This window comes from Mobula birostris, chromosome 12, assembly GCF_030028105.1.
Source record: "Mobula birostris isolate sMobBir1 chromosome 12, sMobBir1.hap1, whole genome shotgun sequence".
Lineage (NCBI taxonomy): Eukaryota > Metazoa > Chordata > Chondrichthyes > Myliobatiformes > Myliobatidae > Mobula > Mobula birostris.
The window spans coordinates 111,026,852-111,045,987 of record NC_092381.1 but is presented as its reverse complement, the minus strand read 5'-3'; the positions used below and the strand labels follow the sequence as shown (position 1 = coordinate 111,045,987).

Genomic DNA, 19,136 nt, shown 5'->3' with positions numbered 1-19,136 from the left:
AGAGGAGTTACAGTTATAGTGCTACAGCAGAGAAGCAGGCCCTTCGGCCCATCTTGTGCATGCCGAACTGTTACTCGGCCTAGTCTCATCAATCTGCACCTGCAGCATAGCTCTCTGTACTCCTCCCATCCATGTACTTACCCAAACTTTGCTTAAATGTCTGTTAATTCTCCCTTAATCTACATCAAACTCCCAAATGAGTCCTGGTGTTGATGCTGAAGACCAAAGCCCAGACATCAGGGCCCGATGGCTAGAACACTGTATCTGCCCCAACATTTGCGAATACGGACGCTGGAAATGGGGTTGGCGGACTGTGTGTATGTCTGGGTGGGAGAGCGGGAGGAAAGGAGCTTGCTTTGCTGTTGTTTTGCTGCTTGTTGCATTCTGTGTTGCTCTGCCGAGCATTGTGGGCATGCCATTGGCACTGGAATATATGGCAACACTTGTGGGGTACCCCCAGCACATCCCCAGGGTGTGTTAACACCAACACACATTTCACTGTATCTTTCAGGTACTTGTGATAAAAAAAAATCTAAATCTGAAATTGTCACATCATGGATAGAAACATCAGGTTTGACCACTCTCGGTTTATAGTACATAAGAGAAATTCTTCACTATACAGGGAAGTTATTTTCAAACTAGTGAAGACAAAAAACTTGTAGAATCACAGGCCTACCTGTTATCCACAAAACTGACAGCGTAGTTGACAGCTGGTCCCGCTGGAATCCCGGCATCTTTGAAAAACTGAATCCACTCTGATGTGGCTGCAGAAAAGAAAAAAGGTTTTCATTTTTGAAGTTTGTCAACTTACAGGTAGGGCACCTATCCTAAACAAAACCACACAGAAGTGTACTTCAGACTGGAAATATTGACCAAGATTGAACTCTGTAGTTCATGCAACACACACAAAATGCTGGAGGAACTCAGCAGGCCAGGCAGCATCTATGGAAAAGACTACAGTCGACTGTCCTGCTGAAGGGTCTCGGCCCAAAATGTCGACTGTACTCTTTTCCACAGATGCTGCCTGGCCTGCTGAGCTCCTCCAGCATTTTGTGCGCGTTGCTTGGATTTCCAGCATCTGCAGATTTTCGCTTCTCTGTAGTTCATGTTATGATGTGTTTTCGGTTTCTGGATGCTGCTTTTTATTTGTTGCTATTTTGGGTGATTTTGAATCGGAGCAGTCTGCAGATAATGAACACTGAACTAAACTGAAAATGTCTGGACTCTTTCGATTTTGTATTTTATATTGTGTCTTTCGCTTTTTTTGGTTGTTGTTTGCACAGTTTGATTTTTTTGCGCATGATGGAGGGTGGGGGATTGATGCTTTTCGTTGAACTAGTTCCAATGTTTTCTTTGTTTCGTGGCTGTCTGTGGGGAGATGAATCTCAGGGTTGTATACAGCATACATATTTCGATAATAAATGTACTTTGAATGTTTGAGCTCCATTAGGGTGAAATCTTATGGCTGAATAGAAAGAAATAACTAAATTTAAACTGTAAACAGACTATCTGCCTGGAGTAAAATGGGAAGGGGCACCCCAGTCTATTGAGGGCACCATTCTCTGTGTAAACACAAGAGATTCCGCAGATGCTGAGCAACACAGGATGATGGAGGAACTCAGCAGGTCAGGCAGTATCTACAGAGGAGAATAACAGTCGACAATTTGGACCAAGACTCTTCATCGGGTCCTAATGAAGGGGCTTGAGTCTGAAACATCGGCTGCTTATTCCTCTCAGCAGATGGTACCTGACCTGCTGAGATCCTCCAGCAATTTGCGTGTGTTCTTCACCATTATATTTGTATTCATTTTTTGGGACCTTAAGAGTCACTGACGAGACTTCAAGAAGGCGGTGGTGAACGGCTTTACTGACAACCATGCCACTCCTTCTGATGAAGGTACTCCCAATCCCTCTCCCACAGTGTCGTTAGACAGGGGGTGTCAGAATTGAGACTCAGTGAAAAGGGTGGCAGGGTTGAGATATGTCATAGTCATACTTTATTGATCCCAGAGGAAAGTGGTTTTCGTTACAGTTGCACCATAAATAATAAATGGTAATAAAACCATAAATAGTTAAATAGTAACATGTAAATTATGCCAGGAAATAAGTCCAGGACCAGCCTATTGGCCCTCCAAGGGAGGAGTTGTAAAGTTTGATGGCCACAGGCAGGAATGACTTCCTGTGATGCTCTGTGTTGCATCTCAGCGGAATGAGTCTCTGACTGAATGTACTCCTGTGCCCAAGCAGTACATTATGTAGTGGATGGGAGACATTGTCCAAGATGGCATGCAACTTAGACAGCATCCTCTTTTCAGACACCACTGTCAGAGAGTCCAGTTCCATCCTCACAACATCACTGGCCTTATGAATGAGTTTGTTGATTCTGTTGGTGTCTGCCACCCTCAGCCTGCTGCCCCAGCACACAACAGCAACCATGATCGCACTGGCCACCACAGACTCGTAGAACATCCTCAGCATCTTCCAGCAGATGTTAAAGGACCTCAGTCTCCTCAGGAAATAGAGACGGCTCTGACCCTTCTTGTAGACAGCCTCAGTGTTCTTTGACTAGTCCAGTTTATTGTCAATTCGTATCCCCAGGTATTTATAATTCTCCACCATGTCCACACTGACCCCCTGGATGGAAACAAGGGTTACCAGTACCTTAGCTCTCCTCAGGTCTACCACCAGCTCCTTAGTCTTTTTCACATTAAGCTGCAGATAATCTGCTCACACCATGTGACAAAGTTTCCTACCATAGCCCTGTACTCAGCCTCATCTCCCTTGCTGATGCATCCAACTATGTCTCTACCAAAGGAGATGTAAAGCGCTCTTTTCCTCCACTAGCCTGCAGGTCACCCTTGGGCAAGGAACAGCACCTGCTTACCCCCAATACCCACACCCCCTCCCCCTCCCCCCCCCCACGGGAGCATGTGCTGGACATCACAAGTCCTGGTTATGTGATCACTGACACCAGGCAGACAATCGCTGAGGAGTATTGATAATGGCTGGAGTCACCTGTCTTGTAAAGACTCTGCCCAGAAGGTGGCAATAGCAAATCATTTCTGTGGAAAAATTTGCCAAGAACAATCATGGTCATGGAAAGACTGTGATCGCCCACATCAAACAACACGGCGCAGAATGAACAACAGTGAACGAACCTTGAGACATTTCCAACTCGGGATGTTCCATGACATGGAGAGGAACTGATGGCAATGTTTAAAAATTCAAAGTGAATTTATTATCAAAGTACATATATGTCACCATATACAACAATGAGATTCAATTTCCTGTGGGCATTCACAGTAAACACAAACACAATAATGTTACACAACAAAGAGGGACAAACAACCAACATGCAAAAGACAACAAACTGTGCAAATAAAGAGAAACAAAATAATACTAATAAATAATAAGCAATAAACATTGAGAACATGAATTGTAGAGTCCTTAAAAATGAGTCTATAGGTTGTGCAATCATTTTAATGTTAGTGTGAGTGAAGTTATCCTCTCTGGCTCAAGAGCCTGTTGGCTGATGGATAATAATTGTTCTGAACCTGCTGGTGTGGGGCTTGAGGTTCCTGTACCTCCTTCCTGATGCCAGTAGTGAGAAGAGAGCACGGTGCCTCTATGCAGCCACTGTCCAAGTCCTTCTTGGTGGTAGAGGTCATGGGTTTGGAAGCTGGTGTCAGAGCAGCGCAGTTGAATAACTGCACCGTATCTGCAAATGGTATACACTGTGGCTACGCTGCACTGCTGGTGGCTGGAATGAATTGTGCAGGTTAATCCAGAAATTTTAAGTACTCTTTTTCCCCTGTCTTGAAGTGTAGTGGACTGCGGGGTGATCTTATCAAGATGTACAAAATCATGAGGGGCATGGAGAGGTTGAATGTAATCATTCTTTTTCCCTGAGTCAGGAAGCAAGTGCTACAGGGCATAAGATTCAGGTGCAGCCAAAAGATTTAATAAGAACCTGAGAGGCAAATATTATCTCCATGTGAAGATTTAACATATGTGGAACAAGCTGCCAGAGGAAGGCACACCAACATTTTAGGATCAGCTTCTTCCCCTCCACCATTAGATTTCTGAACAGTAGAGCTACTAGGACTTGATGTTTCAATCCCTATGGTAAGTTGGCACTCTCGATGTTGGCAGTGGGTTTGGAGTGGTGACAAGGAGGGAGGGTAAGTACGGCATTGGGGTCATCAGGTGGGCACCCTCCTTCTTTGACGTTTCGTTGATAAGCCCATGACGTTTCCAGAGGGCTCGAAGGTGCTACCTGGTGTCCCAGATACACTCCCTTCAGTTCCATACCCTCCTGTCTTCATCTTGCAGCCCAGTTGTTGTCTTTCCTTTTAATCCAAATTCAATTGCTGCTTTCTTCTGCTGCATTTGACAAGGACTTGGCTGCTTGTTGGAGCGAGTGATGCCTCACCCCCATCTTCTTCAACAGACTTGTTGTAGATGTAGCAACGAATCCCCTGCATCCCACTTCTACAGGCAAAATCTTGGTCTTCCAGCCATTCTGGGCAGCAGAACATGAACCCATGAAAACTTAACTCACTGCTGGCTCTCTTTTTGCACCACTTATTTATGGTAACTTACAGGATTTTTTATGTATTGCACTGTAGCGCTGCTACAAAGGGACCCAGGAGTACAAGTCCATAATTCATTGAAGTGGGTGTCACAAGCAGATAGGGTTGTAAATAAAGCTTTTGGCATATTGGCCTTTGTAAATCAAAATATTGAGTACAGGAGATGGGATGTCAGTTGAAGTTGTGTAAGACATTGTTGAGCCTAATTAGAAATACTATGTGTAGTTTTGGTCACCTACCTACAGGACAGAGGTAAAGGTTGAAAAGAGTACAGATAAAATTTACAAGTATGTTGCTAGGTTGGGAGGATCCACGTTACATGGAAAGATTAAATAGGTTAGGATGCTATTCCTTGGAACGTAGAAGATTGAGAGGCAATGTGATAGAGGTATAGACAATTATGAGGGGGATAGATAGAGTAAATGCAAGCAGGCTTTTCCCACTGAGGTTGGGTACGACTACAACCACAGGTCATGGGTTAAGGGTGAATGGTGAAATTGAGGGGAACATGGGGGGAATCTTCTTCACTCAACGGGTCATGAGAGTGTGGAATGAGCTGCCAGTGCAAGTGGTACATGCGAGCTCAATTTCAACACTTAAGAGAAGTTCGATAGGTACGTAGATGGCAGGGGTATGGAAGGCTATGGTCTAGGGGCAAGTTACTGTAAGTAGACTGCTTAAATAGTTTTGGCATGGACTAGATGGCCCGATAGGCCTGATTCTGCGCTGACTCTGGGTAAAATGAAAACTTGTCTGCAGCACCGAAGGCTCACAAGTACAAACAACAAACAGAAAGTAATCAAAACAGTGAATTGAGAAAACAAAACCTGCCAAAACAAAGCAAAAAAGACACAATCAGAAACAAGCCCATGGTAGTTTAAGAGGTGGTCCACAGTGTTCCATAGGGTTAGGGTTGTGTGGGTTCAAGAATTGGCCAGCATGGTAGTGTAGTGGTGAGCTCAATGCTTTACAGTACTGGCAATCTGGGTTCAATTCCTGGTGCGGCCTGAAAGAAGTTTGTACATTCTCCCCGTGATCACATTCCTTTATTATCGGCTCATTTATTTACGTACTTATTTATTGAGTTACAACTTAGAATAGGCTCTTCCGGCCCTTCGAGCTCCCCCGATTTAATCCTAGCCTAATCATGCGCCAACTTACAATGACCAATTAACCTACCAACCGGTAGGTCTTTGGACTGTGGGAGGAGACCCACATGGTCACAGGAACAGCGTACAGGCAGTGTCAGGAATTGAACCCAGGCCACCTGTTCTGTAAAGTGTTGTGCTAACCTCTACACTACTCTGTCCCCCGGGTGCTCCAGCTTCCTCCCACAGTCTTAAGTGTGCCTGTTGGTCATTGAAAATTGGGGGGATTGCTGGGCAGTGTAGCCCCAGGGGCAGGAGGGGCCTATTCCATGCTGTACCTCAATAAATAAGATAAAATAAAAATAGACTTTGATGTTTGTAGGAAAGCAGTTGTTCCTGTACCTGGTTGTGTGGGTCTTCAGACTTGTGTGCCCCCAGCCATAAGAAGCGGGCATGACACAAGCAGTGGGATCCTTGACAACAGATGCTGCCTTTCAAATGCAGCACCTCCTGTAGCTGGTGTTAATTAATGAGCGGGTGTGCACATGATGTATCCATCATTTAGAATGGGAGGGGGTACTCTTAGCACAGCACATCACTCACTTAAAACCAAGACAAGGAAGGAGAACTTCTCTCAGAGGATGATGAATCTTTGGAATTCTTTACCGCTGAAGGCAGGGGAACCAGACCGATTAAATAATTAAATGCATTCAGGGGTGAAAAGAGCTCTAGACTTTTGGGGAATGAAAGATATGGGAATCAGAAAGTTAAAATCAATCAGTTAAGACAATGTGACATACAGTTGCAAGAAAGTTTGTGAACCCTTTGCAATAATCTGGTTTTCTGCATTAATTACACATAATTTGTAGAATGATCTTCATCTAAGCCACGAAAATAGGCAAATGCAATCTGCCTAAAATAATGACACACAAATAATTGTGCTTCTTCTCATCAATACTGAGTATACCATTTAAATAATCACGGTCTGGGTTCAAAAAAAGTACGCAAACCTCTGGGGTGATGCCTCCTACAAAAGCTATTTGGAGCCCGGTGTTTCCATCAATGAGGTGAGACTGAAGGTGTGGGTTGTAGAGGTGCCCTGCCCTTTAAGAAAGACGCACGAAGTCAGGTAACTGACAGAGCCTGCTCTCTTCTCAAGAAAGATCCCTTTATGTGCACCATAAGGAAAAAGGGCAGTACACATCAACAGCAAAACCTCATCCCAACTGTAAAGCATGGAGGAAGGAGCATCATGGTTTGGAGCTGCTTTGCTGCCTCAGGGTCTAGACAGCTTGGGGACAATGAATTTAAAATTGGATCAAGATATTTTACAGGAGAATGTCAGGGTAGCAGTCCATCATCTGAAGCTAAATAGAAGTTGGATGATGCAACAAAACAATGATCCGAAACACAAAAGTAAATCAGCAATAATGGTTTAAAAAGAAGAAAATTCGTGTTTGGAATGGCCAAGTCAGTGTCCAGACCTTAACCCAATTGAGATGCTGTGGCACGACCTAAAGAGGGCTGTTTTTGCAAGGTACCCCAGAAATATTGATACACTGAAACAGTTCATGTGGAGGAATGATCTAAAATTCTTTCTCGCCATTGTGAAAGTCTGATCAGTAGCTACAGGCACCGTTTGGTGGAGATTACTGCTGCCAAAGAAAGTTCTACCAGTTATTAAATACAAGTGTTCACATACTTCTTCCACACTAGACTGTGAATGATTAAACAATGTGTTCAATAAAGACATGAAGAGTACAATATTTGTGTGTTATTAGTTTAGGCAGATTGTGTTTGTCTACTATTGTGACTTAGATTAAGATCAGGCAATTTATGAGTAATCAATGCAGACAACCAGGTAATTACAAAGGGTTCACAAACTTTTTGTTGCAATTGTAGCTATTTCAAGAGGGCATAAAATGTATCCCTAACTGCAAATGCTGATCTTAGATGTGTTCATTGATGACCATTGTTGGCACAGAACCTCAGATGATGACGAGAGGGCACACAGGAGCGAGATATACCAGCTGGTTGAGTGGTGTCACAGCAACAACCTTGCCCTCAACGTCAGTAAGATGAAAGAACTGATTATGGACTTCAGAAAGGGTAAGACGAGGGAACACACACCAGTCCTCAGAGGGATCTTAATGAAGGGAGTGAAGCTCCTGGGTGTCAACATCTCTGAGGACCTAACCTGCATACAACATATTGACGCAGCTATAAAGTAAGCAAGACAGTGGCTATATTTCATTAGGAGTTTGAGGAGATGTCACCAAAATCGCTCACAAATTTCTACATATGTAGCATGGAGAGCATTTGAACTAGCTGCCTCACCTTCCAGTATGGGGGGGGGGATGAACTGCACAGCATCAAAGTCAACTGCAGAGAGTTGTAAACACTATCAGCTTCATCATGAGCATTAGCCTCCAAGACATCTTCAAGGAATGGTGCCTCAAAAAATTGGTGTCCATCATTAAGGACCTCCATTTCCCAGAACATGCCTTGTTCTCATTGCTACCTTCAGGAACAGGGTACAGAAGCCTGAAGGCAAACACTCAACGATTCAGGAACAGCACCTTCCCCTCTGCCATCTGATTTCTGAATGGACTTTGAACCCATGAACACTACCTCAGTACTTTTTTTATTTCCTATTTTTTGTACTTTTTTTATTATTCACAAGTTTTTTCTCTCACGATTATTATGTATTGCATTGTACTGCCACCGCATAACAACAATTTTCATGACATATGCTGGTGATATTAAACCCGATTCTGATTAAGTTACAACTTAACAATGGATCTAATCCAGGAGTTCACAACCTTTATTATGCCATAGAACCCTACCATTAACTGAGGGGTCCATGGACCCCAGGTTGGGAACCCCTGATCTAATGCTCCTTTGGTCTCGACCCAGAAGCTTGACCGCTTGTTCATTCCCATGCACACTGCCCGACCTGCTGAGTTCCTCCAGTATTCTGGATTTCCGCATCTGCAGAATCTCCTGTGCTAAGATCTAATCCTTTGCTTTTCATGTGCTGTTTGAAATCCCGTCTTTCAATTTCTGTCACTGTTGGAATTCTACTGTGACCTGCAGCTCAGATGTTCACTCACTGAAGGTCAAGCGGTCACAGGGCCCCAGAGACAAGTGCTGGGATGAAAATAGCACCATATGAGTAACAGAGAACGTGGACTACTAAATAAAACCGTTTGCAGGCACGGGGCATAGATTGGTCTGTGATATGAATAACGTATTACCACACATCCGTAGATTAATGTAAGATTAGTCGCACAGAAGCGAAGCCAGAACAACAATGCACAGGAGATGGTAGAAATTTGGAATAATCATCCACAAACAAGTGAAGTCAATATTAAACCCGAGACCAATGGTTCAATGGCTCCATTTAGTATCAGAGAATGTACACAATTTCCAACCTGAAATGGTTACCTTCGTAAATATCCATGAGACAGATGAAAACCCCACAGAATGAGTGACAGAAAAATGTTAGAACTCCAAAGACCACTCCCCTTCCAACACACAAGCATCAACTCTCCCTCCACGCCACACCTCTTGCTGCAACGTCAGCCTCCCACTACACACCATGCAAGCTACAGCAAAGCCTCCAATGAGACCCTGATCTAAAGTTCATCAAAAGGTACCTGTCCCAACACTTCGATATGCCAGTGATATTAAATCTGATTCTGATCTCCCTCTCTCCATCACTCCTGTCACAGCAAGAGGAAGACCAAACACATCAAGGGAAATGAGTCAAATAAAAATAAATAAGAGCAGTTCACAAGTCATCCTCTGAAACTCAGAACAGGCTTGAGAGCTGTATGGTCTCATCCTGTTCCAATGAATTAAACAAATAAGACCATCTATTCCCCAGCAAAGCCAAAGTACATTTATTTATACAACCTTGAGGCTCATCTCCCAAAAGGCAGCCTCAAAACAAAGAAACCCATCAGAACAAAAGACTGTCAAAAGCCCAATGTGCAGAGAGAAAAAAACAAATTGTGCTAACAATAAACATAAGCTAATAGCATTTAGAACTGATGTTTGCAAAGCCAGGGATGACTGCAGCGATCCAGAAGCCTGTCAGTTGCAGGTCACAGCCTCAGTTCAGCGCAGAGACAAGCAAAGCTCATGGAGCAACGAGCTGAACTAGCCCGTCCCTCGCCTCCAGCCCTGACACCCTGGCCTGGGTTGTTCCCTACTCTCAGACCTGAGCCCTACCACCTCGATTTGGCCCGTACTCGACCTTTCCAATTCAGCTCGGCACTTAAATCGATCAAACCTCGGGTCTTTCCTCACTCACAGACCCGGGCCCTGCCCCACCTCAGTTCTGCTGCATCAAATTGCCTCCAAGTCCGCTCGAGCAATGGCATACATCGGCTCGTTCCCAGACACGTCATGCCGCAACTTGCCTGCTCCTCCAACACTTCGGTTTACACTGCAAAAGTGCCAGGTTGTACAGGCAGTTCAAAAGCTCAACTTTTGCATGCACCATTTGCACTGGCAACTCATCCACGCTCTCACTACCCTCTCAGTGAAGAGGTTTCCCCTCATGTTCTGATTAAACTTTCCACCTTTCAGTTATAATTTATCTGAAATTAGTGCTGGAATCTAAAGGAATTTATTTTTTTTTACAACTATTGAGTCAGCTGCAGTCACCCATGAAATTTACTCCTCACTATCCAGTGACTGCTCATCTGCTTTATTTTGAGATACAGCGCGCAAAAGGCTTTTCCAGCCCTTTGATCTGTGCCGCCCAGCAATTCACCGATGTAATCCCCGCCTAATCACAAGGCAATTCACAATGACCAATTAACCTCCCAACCGGTACGTCTTTGAACGGTGGGAGGAAACTGGAGCATCTGGAGAAAACCCACGTGGCCATGGGGAGAACGAGCAAACTCCTTCCAGGTGGTGGTGGGGCCGCTACTGTAAAGTGTTGTGCTAACCACTACATTACTGTGCTGCCCCATTAAAAACTGCACCTCAGATCAACAAACACCGTGTAAAACTCACATTGGGAACATTTTTGATCTCTGGAGTGGGAAGGTCACAATCTAAAGCACACCCATACTCCATATGGATTCTTAAAAGGTCCAACTAGGTACCAAAATACAGAGCAAGTACCTGGATAACAGAGGGAGGGGAATAAGTCAGGATAATATTATGTTCTTATTACAAAGACAAGCTCCATAATGAATTTAATGGTTATTTTGGCGTCAATGATAAGACAAAACTAAAAATGGCTTGCTAATTCACATTGGCCTTTCACCAAGAATGATGAAGGGTTTCAAGAGAGTGAATGTGGACAGGATGTCTCCTACAGTGTGGAGTCCAGGACCAGAGGACACAGCCTCAGACGTTGCTTGAAAACAGAGATGGAGAGGAATTTCAAAGACGAATAGAGGGGGTTGGGGGCTAACAAGAAAGGTTGATCAATTAACTGCCTGGGTTGGGGGAGAAGAAACTTCTAAGATGACGACAGCACACAAAATGCTGGAGGAACTCAGCAGGCCAGGCAGTGTCCATGGAAGAGTACAGTCAATGTTTTGGGCTGAGACCCTCCAGCAGGTCAAGGCCATTCAGCCCACTGAGTCTACTCCACCATTCCATCATAGCTGATTTGTTATCCCTCTCAAACCCTATCCTCCTGACTTCTCCCCATATCCCTGCTTTAGCCAGAGTGTGGTGAATCTGGGGAATTTGTTGCCACAGGTGGCTCTGGAAACCAAGTTATTGGGTATGGTTAAGGCAGAGATTCTTGATTAGTCAAGAGCATGAAAGGACACAGAGAAAACAGGAAAATGTGGCTGAGAGGGAAATAGATCACCATCTACAGTATTTTTTTTAATTCCAGAGTTATTTAATTACTGTAAGTGGATTTCAATAGAGCAGCTGGCATGGTGGAATTTGTACTTAAATCTCTGGATCATATCCAGGGCCTCTGGGCTGTCGGTCCACTAATTTCAAAGTTCAAAGTAAAATTATTTTGTGTCCAAAGCGGTTATGAATACCTTTCAATACAAGAAAGTAGCTTCTTCTGTGTATAATGTACAAGTAACTGCAGCTTTGAACTTCAAATTACAAGCTTAAAAATAAAATGACATCGCTATAGGGTGTGAATTGTTTTAAAGTCAAAGGTTATAAACAATTGACTGAAACCAGTTCAGTTCTTTCACATTCTTTTCAAGAGCTGGGACCACACCTTATGGCATGAGGCCACTCTCAGGGTGGTGGAACAACATCTTATATTCCATCTGGGTAGCCTCCAACCTCATGGCACGAGTATCAGATTCTCCTCTCAGTAAAAAAAAATTCCTTCCCCTCCTCATCTATTCCCCACTTCGGCCTCTAACCTCTTCTCACCTACCTATCACCTCCCCCTGATGCCCTTCCTCTTATAGTCCACTCTCCCCTTCACCTTTCCACCAACCTGGCTTCCCCTATCACCTTCTAGCTCTCGTCCTTCTTCTCTCTCCACCTTTTTATTCTGGCATCTTTCCCCTTCCTTTCCAGTCATGAAGAAGGGTCTAGGCCTGAAACGTTGGCTTTTCATAGACGCTGCCTGACCTGCTGAGTTCCTCCAGCATTTTGAGAGAGCTGCTCTGGATTTCCAGCATCTGCAGACTTTCTCCAGTGTATTATCACTACAGAACCCCTTTTGCTTCCAGGCCATATGACATGAGGTGCAGCAGCTGTCACAAACCCTCATAAAGCAAATGATCAGCATAGCCAGTCACAACCTTTTCGGGAACATTCACCAGGTATACAAGTACAAGTTCATTCAGCCCTTCCAATCCATCTGTGGTTGCAAATTAATCAAAAGTTGAATTTGCCTAAAAAGAAATTCATTACTATACACTTGCTTCAATGCTTTAATGTTAACACAGTGTATAATATGATGAGAGGCATTGATTGTGTGGATATAGCCAGAGGCTTTTTCCCAGAGCTAACACGAGGGGGTACAGTTTTAAGGTGCTTGGAAATAGGTACCGAGAGGATGTCAGGGGTAGGTTTTTCCACACAGAGTGCGCTGCTCGTGGCAGTGGTGGAAGCGGATACAAAAGGGTCTTTTAAGATACTCCTAGATAAGTACATGGAGCTTAGAAAAATAGATGGCTATGCGCTGGGGAAATTCCAGGCAGTTTCTAGAGTAGGTTACATGGTCGGCACAACATTGTGGGCCGAAGGGCCTGTAATGGGTTGTAGATTTCTAGGTTCTAATATTTGTCCCATTGCCTGTGTCTGAATTCTGTATCTCAGATAATCCAAGCAAGCTGTCACCCAACTGGCCGCAGGATTCTACTGAAAATCCAAAGTACACCAAGAAACACAGGAGATCAGGCAGCAACTATGGACAACGAATGAGAGTTGACATTTTGGGCTAAGTTACTTCAGGACGGGAGGTAGATGGGCCTTGGCTCGGCCTCCCCCAGGCTGCACCAAAGGGGTTTTGAGTGATAACTTGCTTGAAGTGGAAGTAATGGAAGGAGTATTAATGTTGAAACGAGTATATAGTAATGAATTTTAGGGGTTTTTTTGAGCTTTCATATTTTCTTAGTGCAATGGTATTAATTTTGGTTTAAAAATGCCCAGTCTTTTTAAGGGCTGAATGATCTTATAAGATTTTTGAAAGTGATTGTCCTGTTCCAGAAAATGTAACCAGCCAGCCACGTCAAAAATAGACGAGCTGGTCATTGCCTCGAGGGGTTTGTGACATCTTGCTGCCTACAAAAAAACAGCTGCTGCTTTTCCTGTCGAATTAGATTGGAAGCAAAAGGAGTTCTTTCGAGACGAGAAGGTCTGCAGATGCTGTAAATGCAAAGCAACTCACACACGTAATGCTGGAGGAACTTGGTAGGTCAGGCAGCACCAATCGAAAGGAATAAAAAGACAACGTTCGTGGCCGAGACCCTTTAACAGGACTGGAAAGGAAGGGGGAAGCCGCCAGAATAAAAAAGGTGGGGAGGGGTAGGGGTTAGGATTGGAGCCGAGCACAGCTTCAGCCAGTCGGCAGGCACTCTCCCTGGGTTCTGTGCTCCAGTCCCTGCGTTATGGGAGACGGAAGGCCGCTGGTCCGGGCCGGGCTGGGAGCGGGACAGGGATCGGCTGGACTTCGCCGCCACCGAGCTCTGGAGCTGCTCGTCCCTCCCCAGGCCCTGGAGCCCATTTCTCAACCAAGGAGACGTATCTGGATTCGCCGCCGAGTTCCGAGGCCTCTCCCCCCTCCCCAGGACCAAGATCGGTCTTCTCGCCCCAACCCGAGATCCGCATCTCAATCTGCCGCCGACACCATGAGCGGGTTCACCCGGCACTTACCGAGAGTCACAGACACCATGTTGGCTCCGCGGCGCGCCCAACGTCATCTCCGGGCGCCCGATAGGAAGACGACCTACAACCAGTTACTAGGGAGACGAGCTAACGAGACAGTGACAGATCAGAAACAGCCAATCAGAGGGCCGCGCCTGGAGATGGGCGGGGTGGGCTAACCAGCGGCAACGCCGACAGGTGGCGGGTATCTATGAATATCGCCCAGACTAGAGTCAGGCAATGAAAGACTTGGAGCAAGTCTCTACATACCCATTCCATTTCTTTGGAATGGGCGACGCATAGACCTGGGTACGGTCAGGATTGGGATCGTCATCATCATTGTGATGTGCCGTGTCCAATAGGAGTAACTATGGACGATATCTGGGCAAGGGGTAGTTGTGGACAGTAGATATTGTCCATAATTACCCCATGTCTAGGTACTCTCCATAGTTATCCCATGTCTAGGCATTACCATTGTTACCCCATGTGTAGATATTGTCCACAATTACCTCATGTCTAGATATTACCATAAACACAAAATAATCTGCAGATGCTGTTGTCAAAGGAACACTCACAGTGTGCTAGAGGAACTCAGCAGCTCAGTCAGCATCAGTTGAAAAGATTAGTCAACGCTTTGGGCCGAAACCCTTTGTCAGGACAAACGGTTTCAGTCCGAAACGTCGACTAATCTTTTCAACTGATGCTGACTGAGCTGCTGAGTTCCTCCAGCACATTGTGAGTAGACATTACCATAGTTACCCCATGTCTAGGTATTTTCAATAGTTACCCCATGTCTAGACATTACCATAGTTACCCCATGTCTAGGCATAACCAAAAGTTACCCCATGTGTACATATTGTTCACAATTACCCCATGTCTAGATATTGTCCATAGTTACCCCATGCCTGTGTATTGTCCAAAGTTACTCCATGTTGAGATATTGTTCACAATTACCCCATGTCTAGATAATGTCCATAGTTACCCCAAGCCTGTGTATTGTCCAAAGTTACTCCGTGTTGAGATATTGTTCACAATTACCCCATGTCTAGATAATGCCCATAGTTACCCCATGTCTATGTATTGTTCAAAGTTACCCCATGTTGAGATATTGTCCATAGTTACCCCATGTCTAGATATTGTCTGTAGTTACCCCATGTTTAGATATTGTCCAGAGTTACCCCATGTTGAGATATTGTCTGTAGTTACCCCATGTCTAGGTATTGTCCATAGGATGAAATGAAATATCTTTATTGTCATTGCATAGTACAATTTGTCATGCACTAATACAGCGAAAATGAGTTTGCAACTCTCGTACTCAATGCTATAAAACAACAAATAAAATAAATAAACAATAAATAAAATCAAGTAACCAGCCAGTACAAGCAATGTCCAGCAGTACAAAAGCACAACTCAGATGCGTGACAGCCATAGAACCAGTATTAAATGTAGATATATAACAAATTTATGGATGATGCTTGAGCAATTATAGCTCTGGGGAAAAAGCTATTTTTCAGTCTGGAAGTGCGGGCATAGAAAATCTTATAATGTCTGCCAGATGGAAGAAGTTCAAACAGATGATTGTCCATCCATAGTTAGTAACTATGGGTTACCTAGACATGGGGGGAACTGTACACAATACCTGGACACTGGGTAATATTGGACAATATCTAGATAAGCGGTATCTATAGACAATACATATACATAGGGTTACTACTGACAATAGCCTGACATGAGTTAAGTGTGGACAATACCAATAAAATGGGGTAACCATGGACAATATCTAGACGTGGGGTAACTACAGACAATATCTAGACATGGGGTAATTCTGGACAATATCTAGACATGGGGTAACTACAGACAATATTTAGACATGGGGTAACTATAGACAATATCTAGACATAGGGTAACTATAGACATTAGCTAGACATGGGGTAACTATGGACAATACATAGACATGGGGTAACTCTGGTCAATACCTAGGTATTGTTCACCGCGGTCAGAGGTGGAGACCTGCGCAAGGAAGATTTTAAAGTGCCACAGGGGGTGCGCCATCCCCAGCAGCACTATCTTCACCATGACGAGGTAAATCCTGGTGGCAAGGGTGGTCCCAAGACAACTGGTCCCACATCTTGGCTGCTAGATCCTTGGTATGTTAAGGTCCACCTACTGCACGCCGCCAGCGCATTGCTTTTCTGTCAGGGTGTGCTCCCTTAGCCTTGTTTCAACAGACCTACCACAAGGCAGTGGGGCTATTTGCCCACAGCCAGGACAGTGGTTGGCGGGTGCCAGGGCGTGTCCACACAGTGGTGGGCCTGCACGCCACGTCTCTGGGGCCCACTGCTGCTCCGAGATCCCCTGTAGTTTGGCCTGGGACTGTAAGATACCCAGTTTCCGTGTGTGGCCCCGAGGAGGAGTCGTGGTGGTGGAGAGGCTCTGTACTGGCAGGAGGAGGCTTACACACTCGGCTCCTCTTTTCACCCTCTATTAAGAAGGCCAGCCAGCGGCAATAGCTGTAAGCAGAGAGCACTGTGCAGCATACAGCATGCAGCATGCACTAACTACAAGCACTACTACACTACTGCGCTAGACGCTTCACACGCACCCTGTGAGCAAATACTCCCACACACAGGGACAATATCTAGACATGGGGTAACTACAGACAATATCTAGACATGGGGTAACTATGAACAATATCCAGATATGGGGTAACTATAGAGAGTACATAGATGTGGGGTAATTATGGACATTGTCTACACATAGGGTAACTTTGGTCATGCCTAGACATGGGGTAACTATGGACAATACAAGAAATGGGGGTATATCTAGACATGGTTTAAATATGCACAATATCTCAACATGGGGTAACTATGGACATTATCCAGATATTGGATAACTATGGACAATGCACAGAAATGGGGTAACAATGGACAATACCCAGAATCAGAAACAGGTTTATTATCACCGGCATGTGATGTGAAATTTGTTAACTTAGCAGCAGTTCAATGCAATACATAATCTAGCAGAGAGAGAAAAATATAGTAATAATAAATAAAATAAAACAAAATAATAAATAAACAAGTAAATCAATTACGTATACCAAATAGATTATTTAAAAATTTGCAAAAACAGAAAAACTGTTTATTTTAAAAAGTGAGGTAGTGTCTAAAGCTTCAATGTCCATTTAGGAATCAGATGGCAGAGGGGAAGAAGTTGTTCCTGAATCACTGAGTGTGTGCCTTCAGGCTTCTGTGCCTTCTACCTGATGGTAACAGTGAGAAAAGGGCATGTCCTGGGTGCTGGAGGTCCTTAATAATGGACGTTGCCTTTCTGAGACACCACTCCCTAAAGATGTCCTGGGTACTTTTTAGGTTAGTACTGAAGATGGAACTGACTAGATTTACAACCCTCTGCAGCTTCCTTTCGGTCCTGTGCAGTAGCCCCTCCATACCAGACAGTGATGCAGCCTGTCAGAATGCTCTCCACAGTACAACTATAGAAGTTTTTGAGTGTATTTGTTGACATGCCAAATCGCTTCAAACTCCTAATAAAGTATAGCAGCTGTCTTGCTTTCTTTATGACTACATCAATATACTAGGACCAGGTTAGATCCTCAGAGATCAGGAACTTGAAGCTGCTCACTCTCCACATCCGATCCCTCTATGAGGATTGGTTTGTGTTCCTTCGTCTTACCCTTCCTGAAGTCCACAATCAGCTCTTTCGTCTTACTGACGTTGAGTGCCAGGTTGTTGCTGTGGTACCACTCCACTAGTTGGCATATCTCACTCCTGTACGCCCTCTCATCACCACCTGAGATTCTGCTAACAATGGTTGTATCATCAGCTGATTTGTAGATGGTGTTTGAGCTATGCCTAGCCACACAGTCATGTGTATACAGAGAGTAGGGCAGTGGGCTAAGCACACACCCCTGAGGTGCACCAGTGTTGATCAGCAGTGAAGAAGATACGTTATCACCAATCCACACAGATTGTGGTCTTCCGGTTAGGAAGTCAAGGATCCAATTACAGAGGAGGGTACAGAGGCCCAGGTTCTGCAATTTCTCAATCAGGACTGTGGGAATGATGGTATTAAACGCTGAGCTATAGTTAATGAACAGCATCCTAACGAAGGATGCATTACTATTATGTAACTATGGTACTACCTGTACATAGGGTAAATATGGATTATTACCTAGACATGGGTAATTATGGTAATCGTCCCCATGCCGAAGCCTTCAGTGTCCTGCCTCAACGACTACTGTCCCATTGCACTCACATCCATCATCATGAAGTGTTTCGAGAGGCTCGCCATGAGTATCAAGACCCTGCTGCCCCCCTCACTGGACCCCCTGCAGTTCGTGTACCGTCCCAACTGTTCAACAGACGACACCATTACCATCACCCTCCATCTGGCCCTAACCCACCTGGACAAAAAAGACACGTACGTTCGGAGGCTGTTCATAGACTTCAGTTCAGCATTCAACACAATCGTTCCCCAGAAACTGATTGGAAAGCTGAGCCTACTGGGCCTGAACACCTCCCTCTGCAACTGGATCCTAGACTTCCTGACTGGGAGACCTAAGTCAGTCCACATTGGAAGCAGCATCTCCAACAGCATCACACTGAGCACGGGGGCCCCCGAGGGCTGTGTGCTCAGTTCACTGCTGTTCACTCTGCTGACCCACGACTGTTCTGCAACACACAGCTCGAACCACATCATCAAGTTCGCCGATGACACGACCGTGATGGGTCTCATCAGCAAGAACGATGAGTCAGCATACAGAGAGGAGTTGCAGCGGCTAACGGACTGGTGCAGAGCCAACAACCTGTCTCTGAATGTGAACAAAAGAGGTGGTTGTTGACTTCAGGAGGACATGGAGTGACCACTCTCTGCTGAACATCGATGACTCCTTCGTAGAGATCGTTAAGAACACCAAATTTCTTGGTGTTCACCTGGCGGAGAATCTCACCTGGTCCCTCAACACCAGCTCCATAGCAAAGAAAGCCCAGCAGCATCTCTACTTTCTGCGAGGGCTGAGAAAAGTCCATCTCCCACCCCCCATCCTCACCACATTCTACAGAGGTTGTATTGAGAGCATCCTGAGCAGCTGCATCACTGCCTGGTTCGGAAATTG

General features: G+C 44.9%; 1 protein-coding gene across 3 annotated transcripts in view; it reads right to left on the bottom strand.

Moving 5' to 3' along the window:
• Window positions 1-14,077, bottom strand: part of c12h19orf47 (chromosome 12 C19orf47 homolog) — a 93,242-nt gene extending 79,165 nt beyond the window's left edge. For 2 of the 3 annotated variants that reach the window (XM_072274485.1, XM_072274486.1), the window contains exons 1-2: window positions 14,015-14,077; window positions 677-764 (exon numbers count right to left, since the gene is read on the bottom strand). In XM_072274485.1, the coding sequence (XP_072130586.1) occupies window positions 677-764; window positions 14,015-14,033 (107 nt within the window). In that variant the 5' untranslated portion in view covers window positions 14,034-14,077. Of the gene's footprint in view, window positions 1-676; window positions 765-14,014 lie in introns of those variants that run through there. The other variant, XM_072274487.1, reaches the window with a different exon arrangement.
• Window positions 14,078-19,136: the final 5,059 nt, after the last annotated feature.